The following is a 23,520-nucleotide window of genomic DNA, read 5'->3' on the forward strand; positions in this document are numbered from 1 at the left end:
ATTATTTATAATATGAAATTTAGAAATTTAACATAAAATTTTAGCAAAAGAAACAATTAAAATAATAAAAGAAAAAAGAAAACCTAACACATTCTCAACTAACAAGATAATTTCAACAATTAAATAATCCTATATGATGAATGCTCTAAAACATATCAAATCCTAAATGTTGGAATGAAAATGCAAAAATTTTAAAATATTAATTAATTTATTATTATTATTATTTATTATTTATTATTTATTTTATTATTACTTTTTCTTTGAAATTCAAAATTTGAAATTTAAATTCAGATTCAAATTAAAATTTAAATTTTGAATTCAAATTTGAAATTTAAACTCAAATTCGAAAATTTGAATAATTTCCTATTAACAATTAATTATTCAATTAAATAACCAATTAATTAAAGGGCAATTAAATAAAGCAACAAATAATTACAACATACCGAAAATAAAAGGACTAATTATGCTAAAAAAATTAACAACCACAAAAATGAATTCTAATAAGAAAAATTGCTACTCAAAGGATTATACAGAAAAATAAAAAAATAAGAATATGATGCAATAAATAAAAAATAAAATAAAAAAATGAAGTGAGTTTCTTCTAATATGAAAAAAAATAGAACATAACAATCCTAACTGAAATTGCTCAAGAAATTAAATGAAAAAAATAGATCTAAGAACAAAACATAAAAGAAATAGTACTAAAAAAATAAATCGGATCTAGAAAAAAAAGAAAGAAAAAAAAAATAATTAACTAAGAAGTCAAAATTACTATTTTACCAAAAAATCAAAAAAAAAAAAAACAAGACTAAATTAGGACGACTACTCCTTAAATGCAATCCAATTTCTCTTCTCTTTTTTCTTCGGTAGTCCAACAACGCTCCGGTAACCCACCTTTTGCTATTACGTCCTGCAAAATCAAAGATAAACAAGAATTAAAATGAGATTACAGATCAAGTAATTAAACGAAAATAAAAAATAATGAAACAGATCTAGACAAAGCAAATAAAAAATCTCCTCTGTTGCTTGCCCAGAAACGATGCTAAAAACTTGGAGTAGCTGGAAGCGTGTCGTTAACCACTTCGGAACACCAGTTTAGAGATTTATAATTTTTTTCAATCCTCACGTAACCTTAAACAACATAGTACGTGGTGAGGAAGGGATCGAACCCATAGGGAAGTGAGGGAAAAATTATTATTTTCTCATTCCGGACAATTAAAAAGAAAATGGAATTAAGGATTATAAAAAATAAGAAAATAAAATTTATTAATGCTGAAATTAAAGGTTAGGAATTAAACAAGACAATAATCAAAATTCAGAAATAAAAGAATACTGAAATCAAGAAAATAAATAAATAAAAGTGATCCAAAATTCGGATCCAGTAGCGGTAGCTGTAGATTGGTTAGATGGCTTACAAGAACCCCTCCTAACAAAATCTAGGCGTCCTTCCCTTCTTCAGCCCTCGACCCCCTTGAGACACCTTAGCCTTGAATTGGATGAATTCAGATCGTCAAAACACACAAATGAACATAAATTAAATCTAAAAGATTGCTGAAATAAAAATAACATGAAAGAAAATAAAGAAAATAAAAAGATGGTTGATCAGATGTAGTGGCGGTAGCTGCAGATTGGTTGGACTGCTTGTAGGAACCCTTCCTGACAAGATCTGGGCATCCTTCCCTTCTACAATCCTTGAATTCCTCAAGAAACCTTAGCCTTGAACTGGGTGAATTGACCAACCCCTTCTCTAGGGCATTTGGAGTCCTTTTTATAGAGAAGGGTGGATAAAACTAGGATTAGTGAGAAAGAGGGGGCGACAACGAGGTTTTTGTAGAAATATGGGCACCCTAGGGTTGAGAATGGAGGGTTAGGATTGTTCTAAGGTGATCCTAAGGCTGAGAAGAGAAGGAGAGGGCACCCAATATTATGTAGGACTAAGATTTGAGCACCCAAAATTGGATGGTGGAGATTTAGGCGCGTAGGGTTGAAAGATGGAGATTAAAAGGAGTGGGTGGTGCCCTAGAGTGAATGGCTGAGATAGAGAGTGAAATAGAGGGCTGGGGTCTAGTGTCTAAAGGCGAATGGTGGGGATTAGAAATTAGGTGGTGCCCTAGGGTTAGAATGCACTCAAAAGAGGGTGCCCTAGAATGGAGGGTGGAGATTAGATGTTAGGGGTGGCTAGGGTTTGTTAGAGATGAAAAGAATGAGTGGAGAGGCACCCTAGGGTTTCCTAGGGAGAGGGGAGTATGATAATACAGTAGGAAGGGTGCCATTTTGGGTTTAGTAGATAGGAGGCACCCTCCTGTGCTAAGTTTTTCACAAAATCATCCCCTCTCTCAGTTGGAATTCACACCAACTTCCCAAAATTGCATTTCAGCCTTGAAACTTCCCTAGTTTTCCCCAAGATTTGCATAGAGATCCTCGGAGGTCACAATATTGAATTTAATTGGGAAAATGAGACATTTTGACTATTCTAAGGCCTAAAATGTCCCTGAAATGATGCCCTTAAGGCATCAAACTACAGAGTTATTAGTGATTGTTAGTTGAGGCCTCCTCGATGGCGATGTACTTCTAGGCTTTCTTCATGAATTCCTCTTTGGATTTCGGAGGTGTCTTGGCTACTGAACACTTGAGGGTCGAGCCGGGGAAGAGCTCATTGATGGAGGCATGCATGGAAACCCTAGAGTCGAGGTTTTGGACCTCAAGCTCCTCTGTCTTGAAAAGGTCGATGTAGGATTGTTGGTTCTCGTTGTGCTTTTGTCGGACGACCATGAGGAAAATGATGCTCTTCTGGCATCACTTGCTACTAATGAAGTGGGCGATGAAGTGGTTGGCGAATTTCTCACACAAATCAATAAAGCGAAGGGAGAGCCTAGAGAACCATCGTCGGGCAGACTTTTGAAGGTCGTCTAGAAAGTCTAGCATGTCAGGGCGTCAGAGTACCCATAAAGGAGCATGAGCTCCTTGAAACTCTCTAGGTGGTCGTCCCATCGTACCTTTCCAGTGTAGGTGCTTTGAAGTGTGGGGGGAGAGGCTCGGAGATGATGTTCGAGGTGAAGGCATCTATTCTTCTAGATAGATGGTTTTGGTTGACTAATGCCTTTACTCGGCTTTCTTTGACTTGGCAGAGCTTGTCCTTGACAACTCTAAGTTGAGCTTGCAGGTAAACAATTCTTTGGTCGAGGGGGGCCTGGGCCCCATTCTGGTCCTCTCGGATTTAATGCGGGTCGACCCAATTGCCTGAATACTCTAATGTGGGCCCATGTCCATTCTTTTTGGCTCGTTTGTCATTTAGGAGGTCTCGAATGTCCAAGACGCGTGAGGGAGAGGCACAACGTCATCCCTTGACCCTCGAGTGGGGGTTGTGATGGCTTGATCGCCCGCCTTCTTCTTGGATGTTTCTCTTAGATGGTGCTTTGGGTCTCGACAGTGACTGTGAAATTGTGCGGATTCTTTCCCTCTTCGGATAGGGGGTTGTGAGGTCCTCAGTGGCTAACTAGCACATCGACTACTATTGGACTTGGTCGTGGGTCTCCACCTTGTTAAATCCGACTTGGTCAATAGCTAAGGGTTCCGGAGACACGCGCTCGACATGGTGCCCCAGGCTTCCAGCGAGGTGGCCTCCATGAGGGCGGTCTCCTGCCGGATGCCCCACCTCATCCAGCGTCCTACCGAGGTCGTTGAGCCTATTGAGGACCATTTGAAGTTGGTCCACTGTGACCAGGTTCTGAGTGTTCATGGTATTTTTTGCCATGTCATCTGAAGCTTAGGAGTCAATTCTCTTAAATTTTAAGGAAGTTTAATTGAGGGAACTCTTACCGACGATCCCATAGATGACACCAATTGTTGTCGGTCAAAATTGGTTGAGGGCAACATTGTCAATTCCATCCCAAGCCAAGGTGTGGTCGAGTAGTCTGAGGCCTAGAGTATCCAAGGATTGGTAGGTCACTCCTACAAAAAGTAAAGGAAGGATGACTTCAAATGCCTTGTGTTGATACCCAAGGCAGAGGCTCCGACGGTCAACTCAGTACAAGGGAGGTGCAAGGTGAACGAGGCTTGAGGTGTGAACACTAAGACGAGGCCAAAAAGAAGATTAAGAGTTCTCATGTGTTTGCTCTTGAATCTATGTTCCAGTCCTTTACCTTGAGGGGGTTGTCTCCTATTTGTACTTGAGGCCATTTGGAGGTAGGTGGGATTGGATGGTTTAGATGCAGTTCGTATGCAGGGAGCACGACCATTCGAGGTTGCCAAGTGTGGTTGCACTATTGGTTTCGGAATGCACATCGAGTTTTGTTCTGTGCGCGCCTTGATTAGGTCTACTCTGAGCGCCACCACCTAACACATGCAGTCCCACTATTGGGCAAGACCATGTGCGCCTACATCAACAAGTATTAGGTTTGAGATAAGCATGGGCAGAGCACTAACCAATGAGTAAAGAACCCAGAATTCTAGCTTCAATAGAATTCTGAAACTGAATTCATATGGTCACTATAACAATTAATGATTTGAGAACTCAAAATTCTGTAACAATTAATTGCATATAGCCACTGTATTTTGAAACTGAATCAGTTGCATTTGATCCAAATCTAGGAGGATTTGTTCCCTGCAACAAAATATCCACATATAGACTATGTATGTGTTTAGCTTCGTTGGCGTTTATTGAAAAAATTCCACCACATCAGCACCACATAGGCATTGGCGTTTATTGTAGATGAAAGAAAATGAAACAACTATTTGGTTTTCATCGTTTATCAAATAAATGGTAGAAAACTAAAACACTTTCATTTTTGTGCATAGGGCATTTGCGGAAACATCAAATTCTTGTTTTCCCCAATGCCCTAGTATTTCTTCAAACCAAATGCTGGTGTGACACACTTTAATGGGTGTTAGTACCCAATTTTTACTCGGTCCCACCTTTAACCCATTGCCCACATTCCGAATGCCCAATCAAACCACATAAATCACTTTAAAACATGCCAAAACTCTAAGAAATCAAATTTTAGCTCAAATGCCCATAAATCCACTATCAAATCTACATGATTCCCTTTTGATGGTCCTGATTATGCCACATCACCATACTTGATCCCCAAACAAATTTCATCGCGTGAAACAAAATCCTCAAACAACTAATTACGCAAAACTTCAACCCTAAATTCTTGGATTTAGCCAATCATCCATTAAAGATCCCATTTCAACGCATATGACACTAAAACCCGTAATCTGCACATGCCTAACATGATCAAACCCTTTCAACAGCCTCATAAACCCAATCCATATCTACCCACCAAATTTCATCCCAAAATTCCCTTGTTTGATCCAACATCAAACCTTGACCCTATTTTGATAAATCTTATTGATGAAAAGCTCACATGTCATGAATCTCTATCATCCAAGTCTTATTTGATCAATCAGACCCCACCACCATGTTCAATGACCCCAAAAACCCCAGTCATCAAATTTTACGACCAAACCCTCAATTTGACCATTAAAAAAGCAAACACTTTTGTAACACACTCAATTTGCTTGAAATCCTGAAACCATTAAAGCCAATCTCAAGCCTCATCCCCTGTTCTCCATATATTAACTCCAAAAATGCCCATCCTAGCTTCTACCTAGCTCAAGTTTCATTTGAAGTTCTTTTAGTTGCTGGAAAGTTTGTTTCAAGGTCCTACACAAAGAGGTAAGCCTCTCATTGACTTATTAATGAGGGTATGGTTATTAGGTTTATGAGCTTTATTGCTTCTTTTAATCAGCTAGGTCGCTTGTTCAAACAAATTATGTTCTCAAGGTTTGAAGTTTGATTAAAGCCAAAATTGGTTAACTTAAAGAAGTTGTTTTGGTTTGCAGTTGGGTTTTGTTTAGTATGGTGACTTTAGACTATATTTGGTTTGAAATAGAAAGTAGGGAAAGTCTAACTATTCAGTTTTTAAGTTGAATACCTCCATGAAAGCTCTCAATTTGGACTTTATAAACCTCTCAACTCTCTTAGCTTCATAAAAGTATTTGTGAATCTAACCTCTTTTGTCCTCACACTTGGGGTGATCTACCTCATTTGTGAATCTAACCTCTTTTGTGGGATTAACATTTTCATGATTATGCTCATGTTTCCCAAGTTTTATAGTCTTTTCCAAAATTGTGAGAGAAAATCCACAATCTCTTAAGATTTTTGACAAATGCTCATATAGTTACTATGGAAGAAAATCCACAATCTCTTGTCAGAATTTTGTGGATTCCAGATTTGATTAAAATCTACTTAAGTATAGGTGAGAAATATTGAAAAGCTTATATTGTTAAATTTCAAAAAAAAATGTGAAGTTTATATTGTTCAAAAGTGGGGGCCAATTTCACATTACAAACTAAAATCATAAGACTCCACATGTCTCCAAGCACAACACCTCCAATGAGAACTCTAAACACTTCATATGACTTTGCCTTCTAACCCACCTCAAAGAAGAATTCCAACACTCTATTGTTCTTATATCTCATGCAAAAGCTATCATAGACTTGAACAAAAACACGATCAATTGTTGCAATTATAGTAACATAATACTTAAATCCAAAAAGTCTGAACTCTCTATCTGTCTTGGCATTTACTAAATAATGCTCTATATCCGCTTGATAGGTTAACCCCTCATAACCCATAAATTAATATTTTAGATTCCCTAGAGCATTAAAATTGTAATATAAATACCATGTCAATCCATTTCTTGGTATTACCTACCTTTAATTCAAAGACTAAAAAGTGATTGTAAGAAATCAAGCACCATCACTTTGACATCCTGCAAATTTGTTTTATATTAGTTAATGTATAAAAATTTTCTCTCTATAAAAATTAAAAAAAAATGTAATACCAATACCTTTGGTTGAATGCTCTATGTTGTTGGAACCATCCCCAATATAGTAATGCTGATGGAGGCCAAGTGTTGTTGATTCCTATGTAATATTAATCATTTTTTATAGCAAAACAATTTATAAGAGACACCTATATATAATTATATTTTCAAGTATTTATATGTTGAAATATTTTTATACATACTTGGCTTAATTGGGAGTTATTATTTGTCGAGCTTCCATATAGAATTGGAGTTAAAGTAGCCTAACAAAAAAAATTCTTATATTAGAAATAGCAAATAATTTAAGAAATAAAAAAAAGTATTTGATAAAAAATATATATTTAATTGACCACACTCTAACGCTAATTTAATATTTTCCTTTGCACGATACTTAGAAGAATCGATTATATCACACAATGGGATCACTAGGTTGAGAAACCCTTGTATGCCTTAGGCTAGCATAATTATTTTCATTATCGAAGTCTAGCTTGCGTGCAAATTTACATTCCACATTTATACCCTCTTCAATTTGACTATCTAGTTTAGTACAATCTTGACTACTTATTTGAATAGGGAATTGCTCCATTCTGCAACTAAGAGGACAATGGTAGTTGTAAATAATAAAGATTTAAAATAAGATAGATTACTCGTAAATATGTGTAATATTAGATTACTACTTAGTAGATTCAAATGCTTTAACGATTAATTGGATAATTAATTGCTACTAAATATTTGCATAATTTGTCAGTTTCCTTAAAGGCTAAGTTTGAATATCAAATAGGCACTACTTTGGTGAATTTAAATATCAAATTTGAGATCCCCATTTCCCATAGAGGTGGGGATAAGGTTGAGATTTCTATCCCTATTGGGGTTTGGGCAAGGATTGGGTAGGGTATTACAATTCAAGGTTAGGGGTAGGGCATGCAAAACTTGGCCCCACTCTACCTTATTTAGGGGTGTAAATGGTATTCAAAAATCCGATTTCAAATTTGATATTGGATAAAATCAAATTGAATTTGGATAATTAGAATATCTAATCGGTCGAATTCGAATATCCTATTCTTACCGAATAGTTAATCGAATTCGAATTCGGATATGACCTTATTCGATTCCATAAATATTTAAATTTGACCGATTATTTAATTGTTATATATAATATGTAAAATATTTTATATAATTTATATATATATATATATATATATAATAATTAAGTTATATAAACAATTTATAGATTTATATATTTTATATAAATAAAACATTTATTTTATATATTTATTAATTATCTAAAATAATTAATTAATCAAATTCGAATTGAATCGAATATTCGAATATTTAATTAAATTTAAATTCAAATATTAATTTTCAATATCCGATCAAATTTGAGTATCGCATTTTCTAATCGGATTCGAATTCAGATATTACCTGAATTGGCATGAATTGGCATGCCTATTCTATCTCACAATTACATAACCAGCAGATCGGGAGTGGTTTGGAGTCCAAAAGTTGCCAAGCAATGACATAAAACTAGCCAATAATACAAGAGGATGGAATGGAAAATGATAAAATGTAGCGTTAAGGAGGCCTCCAAGGCAATATATGTTGCCTTGATACCAACTCAGCTTCCAAAAACGAATCCTAATCAGTATAACCGATGTCCAAATGTGCCCACTGAATACTATTACCTACTTAGCTTTTAAAAAGAGCCCTGCACCTTGCTACGTGCCAATTTTCTCTTTTCTTTTTTGTTTTGTCTTAAATTGTTTTGATCGCAACCATATTGCTACTAACTCATGAAGAAGTTTCATTAATTCATAACAGACCCCAGCATTCAATTTCTAGTATCAAAAGCTTGAAACCAACGGTTTGAGATGTTAAAAGTACAATTGAGAACCCTTGTAGGGGATTTGAGAGCCGAAAGTTGACGACATTTTGAACTCATCAAACATAATAGAACTTAACATGGTTTTCAAAACGGGACTAAACCAGACGATCGGATTGGAAAAACTGGGAACCGGTCAGGTGATGGGTTCCGGTTTTTCCCAAAATTAGATTTTTGCCAAAAACCATTAATTTGGTCTGCAAACTGTTGACCCAGGCAGTTGAACTGTTTAAACTGTTCAACGGTTTTGATTGTTATTTATTTTTTAAAAAACATATTAATATTTTTATTAATTCATTAATTAACAGTATTTTAAATTGTTAAATAATGTAATTTATAATTTCAATTGTATTTTAAATATTATTTAAATTATATTTGAAACTGTAAGTAGTATAATTAAATTTTAAATTGTAATTGAAAGTAATTATATTTAAATATTATTTAAGCTATAAATAAAAGAAAGTTACATTTAATGAACAAAAATTAGCAAGAAAATAACCAAAAATAAAGTACGTACCAATAATTTTGTCATAATTTCCAAAAATTAACAAATATAAGCAGTAAAATACTTTTTGAGAAGTTATTTATCTATTTTCTCATTCTTTTGTATTTTTGTATTTTCCTTTGTTTTAAAATATAAAAAAGTAATCATTGCTTATCTCGATTAAATTATTCAAGCTGCAAATTATTACAAAAAGTGACCTTTTGGTTTTGCAAGGCCTCTTATTTGAATGCAAGTTATTATTACATTTAAAAAAGACATTTAAGAGAGAGAGAGAGAGAGAGTAGTAATAGTAATTAGTATATTAACGGTATTTGATAAAAATAATGTATTCATTAATTAACAGAATTTTAAATAATTATAGTGTTTCTAAATAATTATTAGTATTTATTCAAAGATAGTATGAAAAATTACAGAATTTATTAGTTAACATTGATTAAATAATTATAGTATTTTATTAATTAACAATATTAACTATACTTTTAATTAATAAAATATTTTTAATAACTACTATATGATTAATTAATTAAAACTATTTATTAATATACATAATTTATTAAATAACAGTATTTTTAATAATTTCATTATTAATAATTAACCATATTTTACAGTATTTTCAATAATTGTAGTATTATTAATTATAGTATTTATTAATTAAAAGTATTTATTAAAATATTTTTTATTAAAAATATCAATATTTTTTATTAATTATTTAATTAATTTATTGTATTTAATTTAAAATAGGCAAGAAAATAACCAAAAATAAAGTACCAATAATTTTTTCATAATTACCAAAAATGGATTAACATGATTTCTAATAAATGTGATACATTACCAAAAATTTAAAAATATAACCATTAAAATTACTTTTGAAAATATGCACCAATTATGAATAATCTTCAAGAAGTAAATGTAATTAGTTCATAGTGTATTTAAAATGCATTTGATTTTTCATATAAATTATATAATTTAAACATTATAGTCCTTGCCTATGATGATATTAGTTCATAGTGTTACAATGGAAAATAGAAAAATGCGTTTAGTACTATTATGTATTTCCATTATTGCACTTCCATTCAACAAGGCCCATGCATCGCACGGGTCCCTACTAGTATATACTAAAAGGCAATGTTCCAAGTTGGCACTTTAGTGCTTCTTAGTTTCTTCTTGGCATTTATCTTTTTTTCTCCATTTTTTGCATTTTGTTTTGCTTTAAAAATATAAAAGAGTAATCATTGTATATTTTGATTAGATCAATAAAAGTTGTACACTATTATAGGGAGAGACCTTTGGGTTTTCCAAAGCCTCTTATTTTAATGCATGTCATTATTACATTTAAAAATAACATTTAAGAGAGATGAGAGAGAATAGAAATACAATATAATAAAGCAAAACATTAATAAGTCAAATAATATAAATATATTGGGGTAAAACAACATAAATAAAAATATTAATTTCAAAATCCACTAAACTTTCACTTAAAATGGTTCCATTAAGACCCGTTTTCCTTGAGACTCAGTTCCAATAAACAAGTTCACATATAACTATTTTAAAGCAGGTCCATTAAAACCTGTATGCTACATGGTTATGATTATAACCATCTATATTATGAGTAATAATAATAATAAATTAATTTAGTTCATAATAATAATAATAATAATAATAAATTAATGATAATAATCATTTATTTTAAATAATAAGTTGTTAAATTATTAAATTAATAATAATAACTACAAATAAACAATAATAGTTATTTAATTAATATTAATAATAAAAATTAATTTGCATAATAATAAAAAAATAATAATAGTTTATTTTATATAATAAATTAACTTTGTTTTGGACATTTTTATTGTAGTTTATTTTAGTTTTTGACGAAGTGATTAGACCATTCTTTTGATTTTTTTTTTCAATTTCTTTGCATGTCTTGATTGCTTCTTTTGTGATTATCAAAACCTGTGTGATGCACGGGTCCCCGCTAGTATATACTAAAAGGCAATGTGCCAAGCTAGTACTTCCCTGCTTCCTGGTTTCTTCCTGACATTTATCTTTTTTTGTTCTTTTTTGAATTTTATAATTTTAAAATTGAACAAAATAATTCAAGTGACCAATACCTTTAAGACTTACTCCTCATTAATACATCATTAACTCTCTCCTCTCTCTCTCTCTCCTCTTCTCCATTAATTCTTCGGGTAAAATATAAATACCTCCCCTAAAGTTTCTAACAATCATAAAAACCTCCCCTATAGTTTCATTTTAACAAATATCTCCCCTAAACTTTTGAGAAACTCGATAAAACTTTCCTTCCGTCACCTTCATAGATGGAAAACATTAGATTGATGTAGCAGTTTCTTTCAAATACCCATTCTACCCTATTATAAATTATTTTACATACAAAATTACTGAATAACAATGTTTTAATTCGACCAAAACATTAGAAGATGATTGTTAAAATTATATTTTTGTCAAGTAAAAAATGGGGTTATTTTAGTAATTTTGTATGTAAAATAATTTATAAAAGGATAGAATGGTTGTTTAGAAGAAATTGGTGCATGAGTCTAACGTTTTTTGACTAAGAAAGTGATGGAAGAGAGGTTTTTGTCAAATTTCTCAAAAGTCAAGGGGAGGTATTTGTTAAAATTAAACTAGAGGGAAGGTTTTTATGATTATCAGAAACTTTAGGGGAGGTTTTTGTATCTTACCCTAATTCTTTTAATAATCTCTCCTCATTGATTATGCTATTAAGTGTCTGTCCTCTTTTACATTAACTTTTTTAACCCTCCTCATTAATAAAGCAAGTCACTAAGCACTAGGGTGATTGATCACTTGAATTATTTTGTTCAATTTTAACATTAAAATATAAAAGAGACATGCTGACATGGCACATTCCCTTTTATATAATAACCATTATAAAATAATGGTTATTTTATAATTAACAATAATGACTTTTTAAACAGTAACAGTAATTAACATTAATTATTTTTATAAAATAATGATTAACAGTAATTAATTAACAGTAATTACATATTAACATTAATAATTTAAACTATAAATACCAGAAAATTACATTTAATTTACAAATAGTAGTCATAAATTAGTTTTACACAATAAAATAACAAAAATTAAAGGACAAATATTTCTGAAAATTGTCATAATTACAGTATTTTTAATAATCAATAGTATTTTAATAAATATAGTATTTATTAATTAACAGTATTAATTAACCATATTTTCAATAAATACATTATTTTAATAATTACATTATTTATTAATAAACAGTATTTTAGCAAATATCATACACTTTTAATAAATACAATATTGTTAACATTATTTTAGTAATACAGTATCTTATTAATTAATAGTATTTTTAATAATGTGTTTTTAAATTAACAATATCTATTAAAACTATATTATCAATTATAGTATTTTAATATTAACTGTATTTATTGATTAGCAGTATTTTCAATAACATTATTAATTAACAATGTTTTTGATAATTACAATATTTTAATAAATACTATTAATCGTTATTATAGTTTATTTCCATAAACTTTGCAATTGACTTTGTTTTGGACATTGTTATTATAGTTTGTTTTAATTTTTCTTTGTCAAATTGATCAGATCATTATTTTGTTCTTTTAATTTGTTTACAAGTCTTGATTGTTTCATTTTTTATTAACAAAACTCGTCATCACATGGGTCCCCGCTAGTTGAAAGAAATAAACCGAAACTCAATCACTCTGAATGCATGATGCCTGAGGAGAAGAAAACATTATTGCTTTCATCATTGAGCAAAAGCAAAATGTATTCACATTGATCTTGACATATAGTATTAACCTAACAACGTATCAAATTGATTTTGACAGGTTATTTTTTTTCACCCTTCAACTAGTATCATTTCTTTGTTTTTTATGGCAACCGGGTGTCATTTTTGTCCAAAAAAAATAACTGGTATCATAGAAATGGTAATCAATGAGTTGGTATCTATGAAAATGTTGAGGCTCATTTTTGAAAAAGAGATGCAAACGGATATGATCGGATTCGAATCAACGTAAATCTGGATCTGATTTGATATACTATAGATCCAAACCGATTTGATCCAAAGATTCAATCAAATATCACAAACATTGATTCAAATTCAAATCCAAAAAGAATGTCAAATATCTGAATCTGATCTAATACGATTTAATTTTTTAAAATATTAATAAATTATTAAAAGAAAAAATAACAGTTTAAATAAAGAAAAATAAAAAACTACAAATATTTTTTTCCAAATATTTTCAACATATATACACATGTTTCTCATAAAAAAAATAAATAATATGAAAAATTTACAAAAGTATACAATATAAAAAACATATTTATAAATAAATATGTGAAGTGAAACATTGCTCTTCCACTCTTCTTTGAGATTACTTCCATACAAGGATCAAAGTATTGGTATCAAGTATCGTATCAGACAATTTGGATATGGATACGGATACGATACGCTTAGGAAACAAATGGATACGGACGAAAAATATAGAAACATTTGGAGACGCAAGGGAAATGCATAGAAATTCCATAAATATATTAAAAATATTAAGTTTAATATCAAAATAATTATAAACAATATATAAATACATAGGAGCTTTATATTTTAATGGTATATATGAAGAAATATATTGCAACTGATATAGCGAGATGCATAGATACTATGCAATTTTATTGATAGTGCATCGATCAAGAATCTAAGACATTATATAAATTATTAGAAATTAATACATGCACAAAGCCATTATTATTTTATCTTTTATTAAATTCCTAGGCACAAAAAATATGCAACTATTTTATTTGAATTACTCTATCAATATTTCTATTTTACTAATTTTATTTCCTACCATTAACAAAAAATCAACAAAAAAAAAATTCAATTCACAAGTAAATATATTATTATAAAAAATTAATACATTATTTTCATTTAAAAAAAATAAATATGTTATTATAAAATGTAAAGTAAAGTATTAATTAATTATTTGTAAAAAATATACAATATTAACTTCAAATATATCAAATCTATTAAAATTTTGAAGATATATATCATATAAAATTCATAAATTTTAATAACAAAAATAGTTATTCCATTACTAATATTTTTATTTTATAAAATTTCTATTTTACAAAATTATTTTATTTTTATATAATGTGGATTAGTGGAATTGATTAATTCAATTTATGTTATACTCACAAATATTTGTAAATAATATTTTTATTTTTTAAATAGTAAAGACATTATTATTTTATAAAAATTAAAATATTATTTAATAATTTATAGAAAATTGAATATACATATAATTTGTAAATTTATAAATTTTAAGTTTTAAAATTATTATTCTATAAATAATAATTTTATTTGTATAAATCTCTTGAAATTAAAAATCAATTTTTGGTATATATGTAGATTTGATAAATTATTTATTCAATTGTTCATAAAATACTAATTTAATTTTTTTTTTAATTTATAGTTGGAGTTGTTGAATATTATTATATATTGTTTGTTTGGGTTGTATGTACACTACTAGACTTTAATGTTAATAGAGGTTAATATATTTCTTCTATTATCAAAACATGGTAGGTGGCTTGGTGGTTGAAGAGAGAGGCTTATGTTCTTGGTAATTTGGCGACACATGGTTATCACCCCATTTTCAAATTTTTAAAGTGAGATAGTAGGCGTCACCCTATTTTCAAATTTTTAAAGTGAGACTATAGGCATTAGGCATAGACGCTAGTGCAGTACGCTGGTACATCGGTGTGTATCAGATCGCATCGCTCGATACTATACGATATGCGTTGATACAATAGCATATTGGTCCGATACGCGCTGGATGGTTAAGTATCTAGTTGTAACGTATCTTGTGCCGATGATGTCTGACACCGATATGATACGCCCCGTATTGATCATATCGTATCGATATTTTAATCCTTGCTTCTATCCCTCTCCTTGTCCTTGACTTCTCTAAACTTTGACTTGAATCTTCTTATCACTTCTCTTTTAAAAGATTCACCACCCATAAAAAACAAACCCAACATTTTCACAACTTGGACATCTCCCTCTACAAGTTGATTGATGGAATTATAACCCCCCAAGCCTTCTTCACTAGTGGACACCAAATCTTGCCCATTCACACTATCATGCGATACTTTTTTGGTTATCTCTTCTTCTCCTTCTCTTTTGTCTTTCAAAGATTCTACTATAGCTTCTAATTCACCTCTCTCTAGGGTCAGGATGAAACTTGCACTAGCACCTAATTCATTTTCCTTTGCTAACTCCACCGTGCACCATATACTCCTATTAGAATGTCTCCTACACAAAACCTTCAGACTGGCCTTTTTCACCACCCCTTTAGATATGATCACATTTTTGAGAGATCTTGTTGGGTTGAGATGCAACTTGGCCTCCCTTGGATCTGTTGCCACTCTTAGCAACACCTAAATTGTTGAGGATGGGATTAATCTCTTAGCATCCCCATTGCAACCACCTTTACCAACTAACCTAGCCGACACAATATAATTCCCTCCTTGGCCTGAATTTGAGAGTCCACTATCCTTAATGATACTTGAACCGCATACCCCAAATGTAAGAGCTCCTAGGTTGTTGGCATCCACGATTGGTGCCACCAAAGAATTTCAATTCGAAGTTCCACCCAACCATTAGGTGAGCCCCACCTGACTACCTGCTTTCCTATGTTCATGGAATGAGAGCACTAAGCTCCTCCACCATCGGGCTCTTTCCTTACCCAAGGTTCAACTTCAAAGTATTGAAAAAATGCTAAGTGTATCATAAAGATAAATTTAATAGACATATTGATATATGGCTTAGATACACATGGAAACACATGAAAATACTATAGATACTCCTACAAATCATAAATATACAACATTAATAATATGGCCTAAATAAACTATATATGCATAAAAATCACATCATTTAATGATTTTTATGAAAAAACATATCATAATCAACATATAGAAACATAAAGTTATTTTCTAATAGGGTTATAACTACAAGATATAGGCATAATAATTATTTAATGAAACATTTTATATAATTTAATAAACAATTATTTATTTCTTATTCAAACAATTAGTTTATTTTTTATTACAAAAATTAAAAATAAAATGTAACAGAAAAATAATTTTATCAATGTGATAAATCTTCCATATATTTACAATGTGGTAAATATTATGCTTAGATAAATCCAAAAATTAGAAAAAAATAAATATTAAAAAATAAAAATAAATATTTTACAATAAATTTCAAAAGATCTATGACTTAAATATTAGAAAAGAATATTCTAAAATTACAAAAGTTTAAAAAATAAATATTTTTAGCTTTACAAAAATAAATATTTGTATACTAAAAATGAAAAAATTAAATGTTTTTACTAAAAATATTATAAAATATAAAAATGAATATTTTAGAAATTTCAAAAGATCTATGGATATGGTAGATCACTGTAGGTCTATAGCACAATTATTCTTCATGGGAAGATTACACCAAAAATATAAAATTTTATTTTTTGTTGTTATATTATATTTTTTTCTAAATTTTCTTCAAAAAATTAAATAGATCTATTTAAAAAACAAAAGATAAGAATTCCATGCATTAAGAAAAATACAAAATATTGTAACATACTATCAAATAAATTGAAAAAATATATATATTTTACCAATTTTTGTAAAAAGTTGAAAAAAAATCTTGAGTTTTGGACATTGTTTTTGGGTTTTTTTTAACAATTTTACAATCCAAGAATGTGTAGAGATAATTTGGTTAGTTTGGAAGAGTAGAGAAGGCTTTTGAAGAGAGTTAGAAGCCTATTTTTTCTCAACTTTTTAATTCATTTTTTGCCTATAGGAAATTGTACTGTATTGGCTAATACACATTGATACACCCTAATACAGGTCCGATACGCCCTGATATGGTCATGATATGGGTTCAACACGACAAAAAGACATGATACAAATGATTTTGTAGCATTTCCTGTGTCGGCCCCTTAAAGATATATGTGTTGACCAATATGGGTCAGTACATTTTGAAAATTTGAACCTTGACCCTACCTAGTTTTAGGGCACTTCTCACCACTATTTGCCGGCCTATCTCTAAAAAGGTTAACTTGGCCTCACTAGTGAATCCTTCTACTAGACTTCCCCCTTCCTTGGAACTTAACTCATGTGGAAAAACTTTGGCTGTTTGTGAAAAACAGCTTGGGCTATTTTGGGAGTTTGCTATGAATGACATCTCATAATAACTATGTGATAATAAACAATATTTACACTCAATACCTTTTTATTTGAAAAGACAAATGAGGACCTGAATTAGCTAAATTGTAATGTGTAGAGGCTCCCAATACCCATCTAGTTTTTTTCTAAACAACCAAAGTGATCTCCATACAGAAAAATTTTGGTTGTTTGCGAAAAACAGCCTAGGCTGTTTTGGGGGCCTGCTGTGAATGACATTTCATAATAACTGTAGGTAAAACAGTATTTATACTCAATACCTTTTTAGTTAAAATGACAAATGAGGACCTGAATTAGCTAAGGTGTCTTGTGTAGAGGCTCCTAAGACAGCCTAGCCTATTTTTCATTTTTCTAAACAAAAACTTTGTCGGTTTGTGAAAAACAGCCTGAGTTGTTTTGAGAACCTGTTGTGAAGGACACATCTCATGACTGCTGATAAAACAGTATTTACACTCAATAATACTTTTTTCGTTGAAAAGACAAAATGAGGACTTGAATTAGATAAGGTGTGATGTGTAGAGGCTCCTAAGTCAGCCCACCCTGTTTTTTACAAATAGCCCAAGTAATCATCACTCATACTTCATCCACTACAATCAATGACTAAGGAAACACTTCGCATGACACCTCCCTCTACTCACGTCTCACCTTTATAAGGCTCAAATTTAAATTTTCATGACATAGCATCAGTACACTTTTCTCCGGTCTGGATGTAGTAGGCACATTAGTAAGCGCACTAAGCACCTAATAGTTGTGTGACACCTTTTCCAGCTAATTCGCCTTTAATCTTAGGGGATATTTGGAACTGTGACCATTTTTCAGAAAAAACGGTGCCACGTCGGATCCACATAGCTGTTTCAACAAACGCTAATGTATCTCATTGTTTGGTTCAACCGATTATTAAAAAATCAGGCCATTTAAATTTTCATGACATAGCAACAGTACACTTTTCTCGGGTTCGGATGTTGTAGGCATGTTAGTAAGCACACTAAGTAAGCACCTAATAGTTGTGTGACACCTTTCCCAGCTAATTCGCCTATCATCTTAGGGGGTGTTTGGAACTGTGGCCATTTTAGAAAAACCGGTGCCACGTTGGATCCACATAGTTGTTTCAACAAACGCCCATTTATCTCATTGTTTGGTTCAACCGATTATAAAAAAATCGGGCATGTTGGGACCCATCGATGCTTGCATCAGTGAACCGTTTCCCCCAATGGTTGTTGATGTGTATCCTATGTGGTGCTTACCTATCAGCACATACATGAAAAAAAGTGATGAAAAAATGATGCTTACCAAGCAACATAGTGTTGCTCACTACTTACGAGGCAGAAGTGTTTTTTATGAAAAACACATGGGTATTATTTCTTGAAAATCCCACAAGTGCGCTCGCTTCCAAACACCTTGTTAATGTTTTCGTTCTGTTAGGAGTTTTCTATTGTTTTATTATTTGTGTCAAAATAATTAATAAAAAAAAATTATTAAAAAGAAAACTTGTCCCATTTAATGCGCCTTTCTCTCCACCCTTCTGCCGTTAAGGGTTCTCCCACCTCTGGACCTTCAGTCGTTGCAACTGGTTGGTTGGGGCAGGCACTCAACTTGGTTGGGTGGAGTGGATTCAATTAGTTTCATTGTGTTTTTTTAAGGACCCTTAGAATAAATATCACACATAATTCTATTAATTACAATCTTTTTTCATCCTCTACTTTAGAAGTTCTGAAACTAATTTTTACTCTATTGTTTTCAGTGTATAAATTATAAAATTTTAAAACATAAAGAAGATTCCTACACATGGAGAGCTTTAGTAGTAATATATATAAACTAGTAGAGGGGCCCTGCTTCGTAGGGTCTGGAATGCAATTGTCTACCAGTTGACCTGGTCTTTGGCCAAAAACCATTGAATCGGTCAACGATTTATTGACCCAAGTGGTCGAACCATCGACCCGTTGATCCATTCAATGGTTTTTGGTTGTTTTTTATTTTTTTAATTGGGAACCATCCGGGCAACTGATTCTGTTTTATCCTAATCTTGGTCCTTGGCCAAAAACCATTGAATCGATCAACGACCCATTAACCTAAGCGGTTGAATCATTGACCCGTTCAATAGTTTTTTGTCATTTTTATTTTTATTTTTGTTGTGAGAATGGGCCATCCATTTGAGTCGAACAATCGAATTGTCAACCCAAAAACTAGTTGCCAGAACAGTTTTGTTTTTAGGACGTTTGAGTTACACGCTCGAATGACATAACACGTATGGTACTACTTAATGGAATCATCCAAGCAACTTGTTCCATTTTACCCCAATCCCAGTTTGTCGCCAAAAACCACTGAATCGGTCAACAACCCATTGACTCGAGTGGTTGAACCGTCAACCATTGGCCCATTTAATGGTTTTTGGCTACTTTATTATTTTCTAAGTTTTGTTGTTAGAACGGGTTGTTCGTTTAAATTGGACAGTTGAACCGTCGATCCAAAAACCAGTGGCAAGAACGGTTCCATTTTTGAGTTGTATGAGTCACACGGTCGAATGACATAACATCATGATTTTTAAAACCAACCCGGAGATTGAACCAATTAGGGGTCTAGTTATCGGGTCAAACGACCGTTCTGGCCAAACAGTTGACCCATTCTTGCAAAAGAAATAAAAACATTCAAAACCATTGGAACGGTTCGATACCCATTTATTAACAATATTTATAATAATTATTATATATTTATATAATTAGATAATTAATTCTAACAAAAAAGACATGAATCAATTTTCTAGAGATATGCATAAACTATTTTGACGAATTGATGTTTTTGTTTATTGAGAAAGACATACAAAAATAGATAAATATTTATTATGACAAAAAAGACATAATCGATTTTCTAGGGATATGCATTAACTATTCTGATGAATTGAATATAAGTGTTTCTATTTACAAATTTATGATAATCAATGTAGTTCTCCTGCCCTTCTAATCAGTTCGTTCAATGAGAGAGAAACCCTCTTTATAATTGAAACTTAAATGGCAGAAGGTTGGAGATCGAGAGTCCAATGAGTTTCAAGCATTTCCAACTTCCAACACATTTAGGTTTTCCTTTTCTATGATTGTTTCAATTTTAATTATTTTGACACAAATAAATAAAACAATAGTTAATGCACCTTTCTTGTAAACGTTTTTGTTACGAATTATTTATTATTTTATTATTTGTGTCAAAATAATTAAAAATACAAAAAACAATAAAAAAGGAAAACCTGTGCCACTTAATGCGCCTTTCTCTCCAACCTTCTGCCATTTTGGGTTCTCCCACCTCTTGACCTTCAATTGCCCAAACATCGATGAAGACTCTGGTTTTAGCTGGGATATGGTAGCCATTAACATTGATAGCTCTAATGGGCTTTCTTCGAATCAAAAAGGGAGCAGGAGGATGTAATCTTAGAGTCTCTTTGGTAACAGCTTTTAAATAAGCCATTTGAGGAATGTCATCTTCTTCAAACTTGGATTTCTTACCCACAACACGTCTAACTTCTTCTTGGGCTTTTCTCATCACTTTGGGATTCCTGACGAGTTCGGTCATGCTCCATTCCACAGTAATGGCCGTCATATCACTTCCACCAATAAACATGTCCTGTGAATAAGTAGTGGGAACATGATATATAAGATATATATATGAGCAAATTAGTTAAGAAATATATTATTTGGAGTGCAAAAGCCAAAATGAGTACAAAATTGCATTTGTAGGTCGACGCATGGATCAACTTCGATATGATATCCGAGAAAGCCAGCAATTGTAATGTCATTTAAAGGAGTTCTAAACTGAGAAGATCAAAAATTGTTCTTAATTAATATTTGGTAGTTCAGAAACAGAAATGAATATTACCAAAATGATTGCTTTGATGTTGTCTCTAGTGATGGGGATATCGAGCGTTGAATCCTTCTGAGCTTGGAGCAAAATATGCAGAAAGTCTTCTCCCTCCCTCTGGTCCTTACTTCTTTGGTCATCAGTAGTACTAACATGATCTCTGATCACTTGATCCAGGAGTTTATCCAACTCTTGAGATGTCCTCTTTAGCCTCCCATCCAATCCGGTAACTGTATAGATCCATCCTATGGGAAGAAATCCTGAACGCTAAACATTCCCAAAAGTGACATTACCTCCGTTGTCGAAGGCCCGATCCGTCTGCTATTTTCATCTTCTTCTTCAAACTTGCTACTGAAAGCAGCTCTAGAAATCAAGTTATCGGATAGAAAGCTAAGTAACTCGCTTAGATAAATTAGGTGTGCAACTGACATGCGTGAGATATCTTCTCGATCAAAAGAGCAATCTCTTCTTCCCTTATAAATCTGAATGACTGCACTCTCTTGACGCTCAAGAGGCGGAGAACAGACATCTTCTTCATCCGTCTCTAGTACTTGCCGTAAGGTGCAAACCCCAAGTCATTACAGCCATAGAGAAGCTTCTTTGCAGCAGTTGTAGAAGGCCTAGTTGCAAAGTTAGTATCTTGGGTCTTAGTGATCTCCATAGACATCTCTAAGGAGGAAACGACGAGTAGAGGGACACTGCCCAAATGCAATAGCATGAGCGGCCCCATACTTTTGAGACAGGGCCCTGAGAGAGCGGTGGGGAAGCGTGCCAAGTTGGTGAAAATTTCCGATGACTGGATCCTCGTTGGAGACGGTGGCAGCTTGACCGAACATCCCCGGAGTCTGAATAGGAAGACAAAAGAGAAGAGGAGAAGTGGGAGTGAACAAGGCAACAGAATTCCTTGTTGCTCGGACATCGGATGTTCCAAGCGGCAGGGGTTGGAAGGGTGCAGGTCAACTGCTCGGCCACTGGAATTTCCCAATCAACCAGTTGCAGCGGCTGAAGGTCAGACGTAAAAAAACCCAAAACGGCAGAAGGTTGGAGAGAGGCGCATTAACTGTGACAGCTTTTATTTTTTTATTTTTTATTTTATTTTTAATTATTTTGACACAAATAATAAAATAATAGATATTCCCAAGGGAACAAAAACGTCTAAAAAAAGGCGCGGTATCACACTGCTATCAGTATTTACCTAACGTGCCTACTACAACCGGACCACCCGGATCCCAAAACACCTCACTCACCACGTCACCACTTCTTTCAGCACATTTCGTCCATGTTTTTCTATCGTCGAACTCCATTGATGCAAGATGAACCTCTATCCATTTATACTCGACACGAACCGCAATCCATAGCTTTTAACGCTTCTAATTCTGATTCACATATGAGAAGGAAACGATCACCAGCTATAGCTGCCTTACCAGCTTTGAACATCCGAGCAAAGGGGGCGAAATCCCTGAAACTCTCCTTCTAGACACCTGCGAAGACTGCCTTCTTTCTCTCTAACACCTACCCCTCCCACGCAGAACCGCAACCTGCTATTGAGTTTCGAAGTTTCGAATTGTCGCCCTCTCCCTCTTTTGAGAAACCCAACATCGTCATGTGTTTGCAAAGTTTTGGATCTAAGTGAAACTATTATCCCATTATCCCACGATTACATGTTTAGAATAATGTTCGTTCTACTAGAAATAAAACCATCCGAAGCCTGCTGAAGGTACACAAGCATGTATCACAGTTAAGCCTTCCATAAAAAAGAAAGAAATTAAAATTGTAATCGTAGACAACAAAGTCTTAAGATACAACAAGCCACATCAATTTATTAATAGAAGTCACAGTGGGAAAAGAAATCCACTCCAAAATGACAATAAAACATATATAGTAGTTGTAATTTGACTTATTGCTGACAGAATAGAAGCACACTGAATATCAAATCGAGAGGAAACGCAAAATCCAGTCCGATGACCTCGACTTCTTTTGGAAAGAAGGAAAGCTTTCTTTGGATGGTGGATAGCAAGCCTCGTCATCCATACACGGTTTGACGTGGTTTTGTTTTCTTATGGAGTTTCAGCCATATTGGAAGGAGTATTATCTCCTGAGTGAGTATAATACTTATCCACAAATCTGAATCATAGACATACTTGGGAATGAAAGGTAAGCATATTGGAAACAAAGCTACGACAGAA

The 23,520-nt window shown here is 32.4% G+C and overlaps 1 protein-coding gene across 1 annotated transcript; it reads right to left on the reverse strand.

Moving 5' to 3' along the window:
• Positions 1 to 903: 903 nt before the first annotated feature.
• On the reverse strand, positions 904 to 22,064 carry LOC148852388 (cytochrome P450 71A1-like). The gene is made up of 4 exons (XM_088945789.1): positions 21,890 to 22,064; positions 21,353 to 21,579; positions 20,727 to 21,100; positions 904 to 910 (listed from the first exon to the last, which is right to left on the reverse strand). The coding sequence occupies exons 1-4, from the start codon at positions 22,062 to 22,064 to the stop codon at positions 904 to 906; spliced, it is 783 nt and encodes a 260-aa protein (XP_088801915.1).
• Between the last annotated feature and the right edge of the window lie 1,456 nt (positions 22,065 to 23,520).

Source organism: Nelumbo lutea, chromosome 5, assembly GCF_056320005.1.
Source record: "Nelumbo lutea isolate HS-2025 chromosome 5, American lotus-T2T, whole genome shotgun sequence".
Classification (NCBI taxonomy): Eukaryota; Viridiplantae; Streptophyta; class Magnoliopsida; order Proteales; family Nelumbonaceae; genus Nelumbo; species Nelumbo lutea.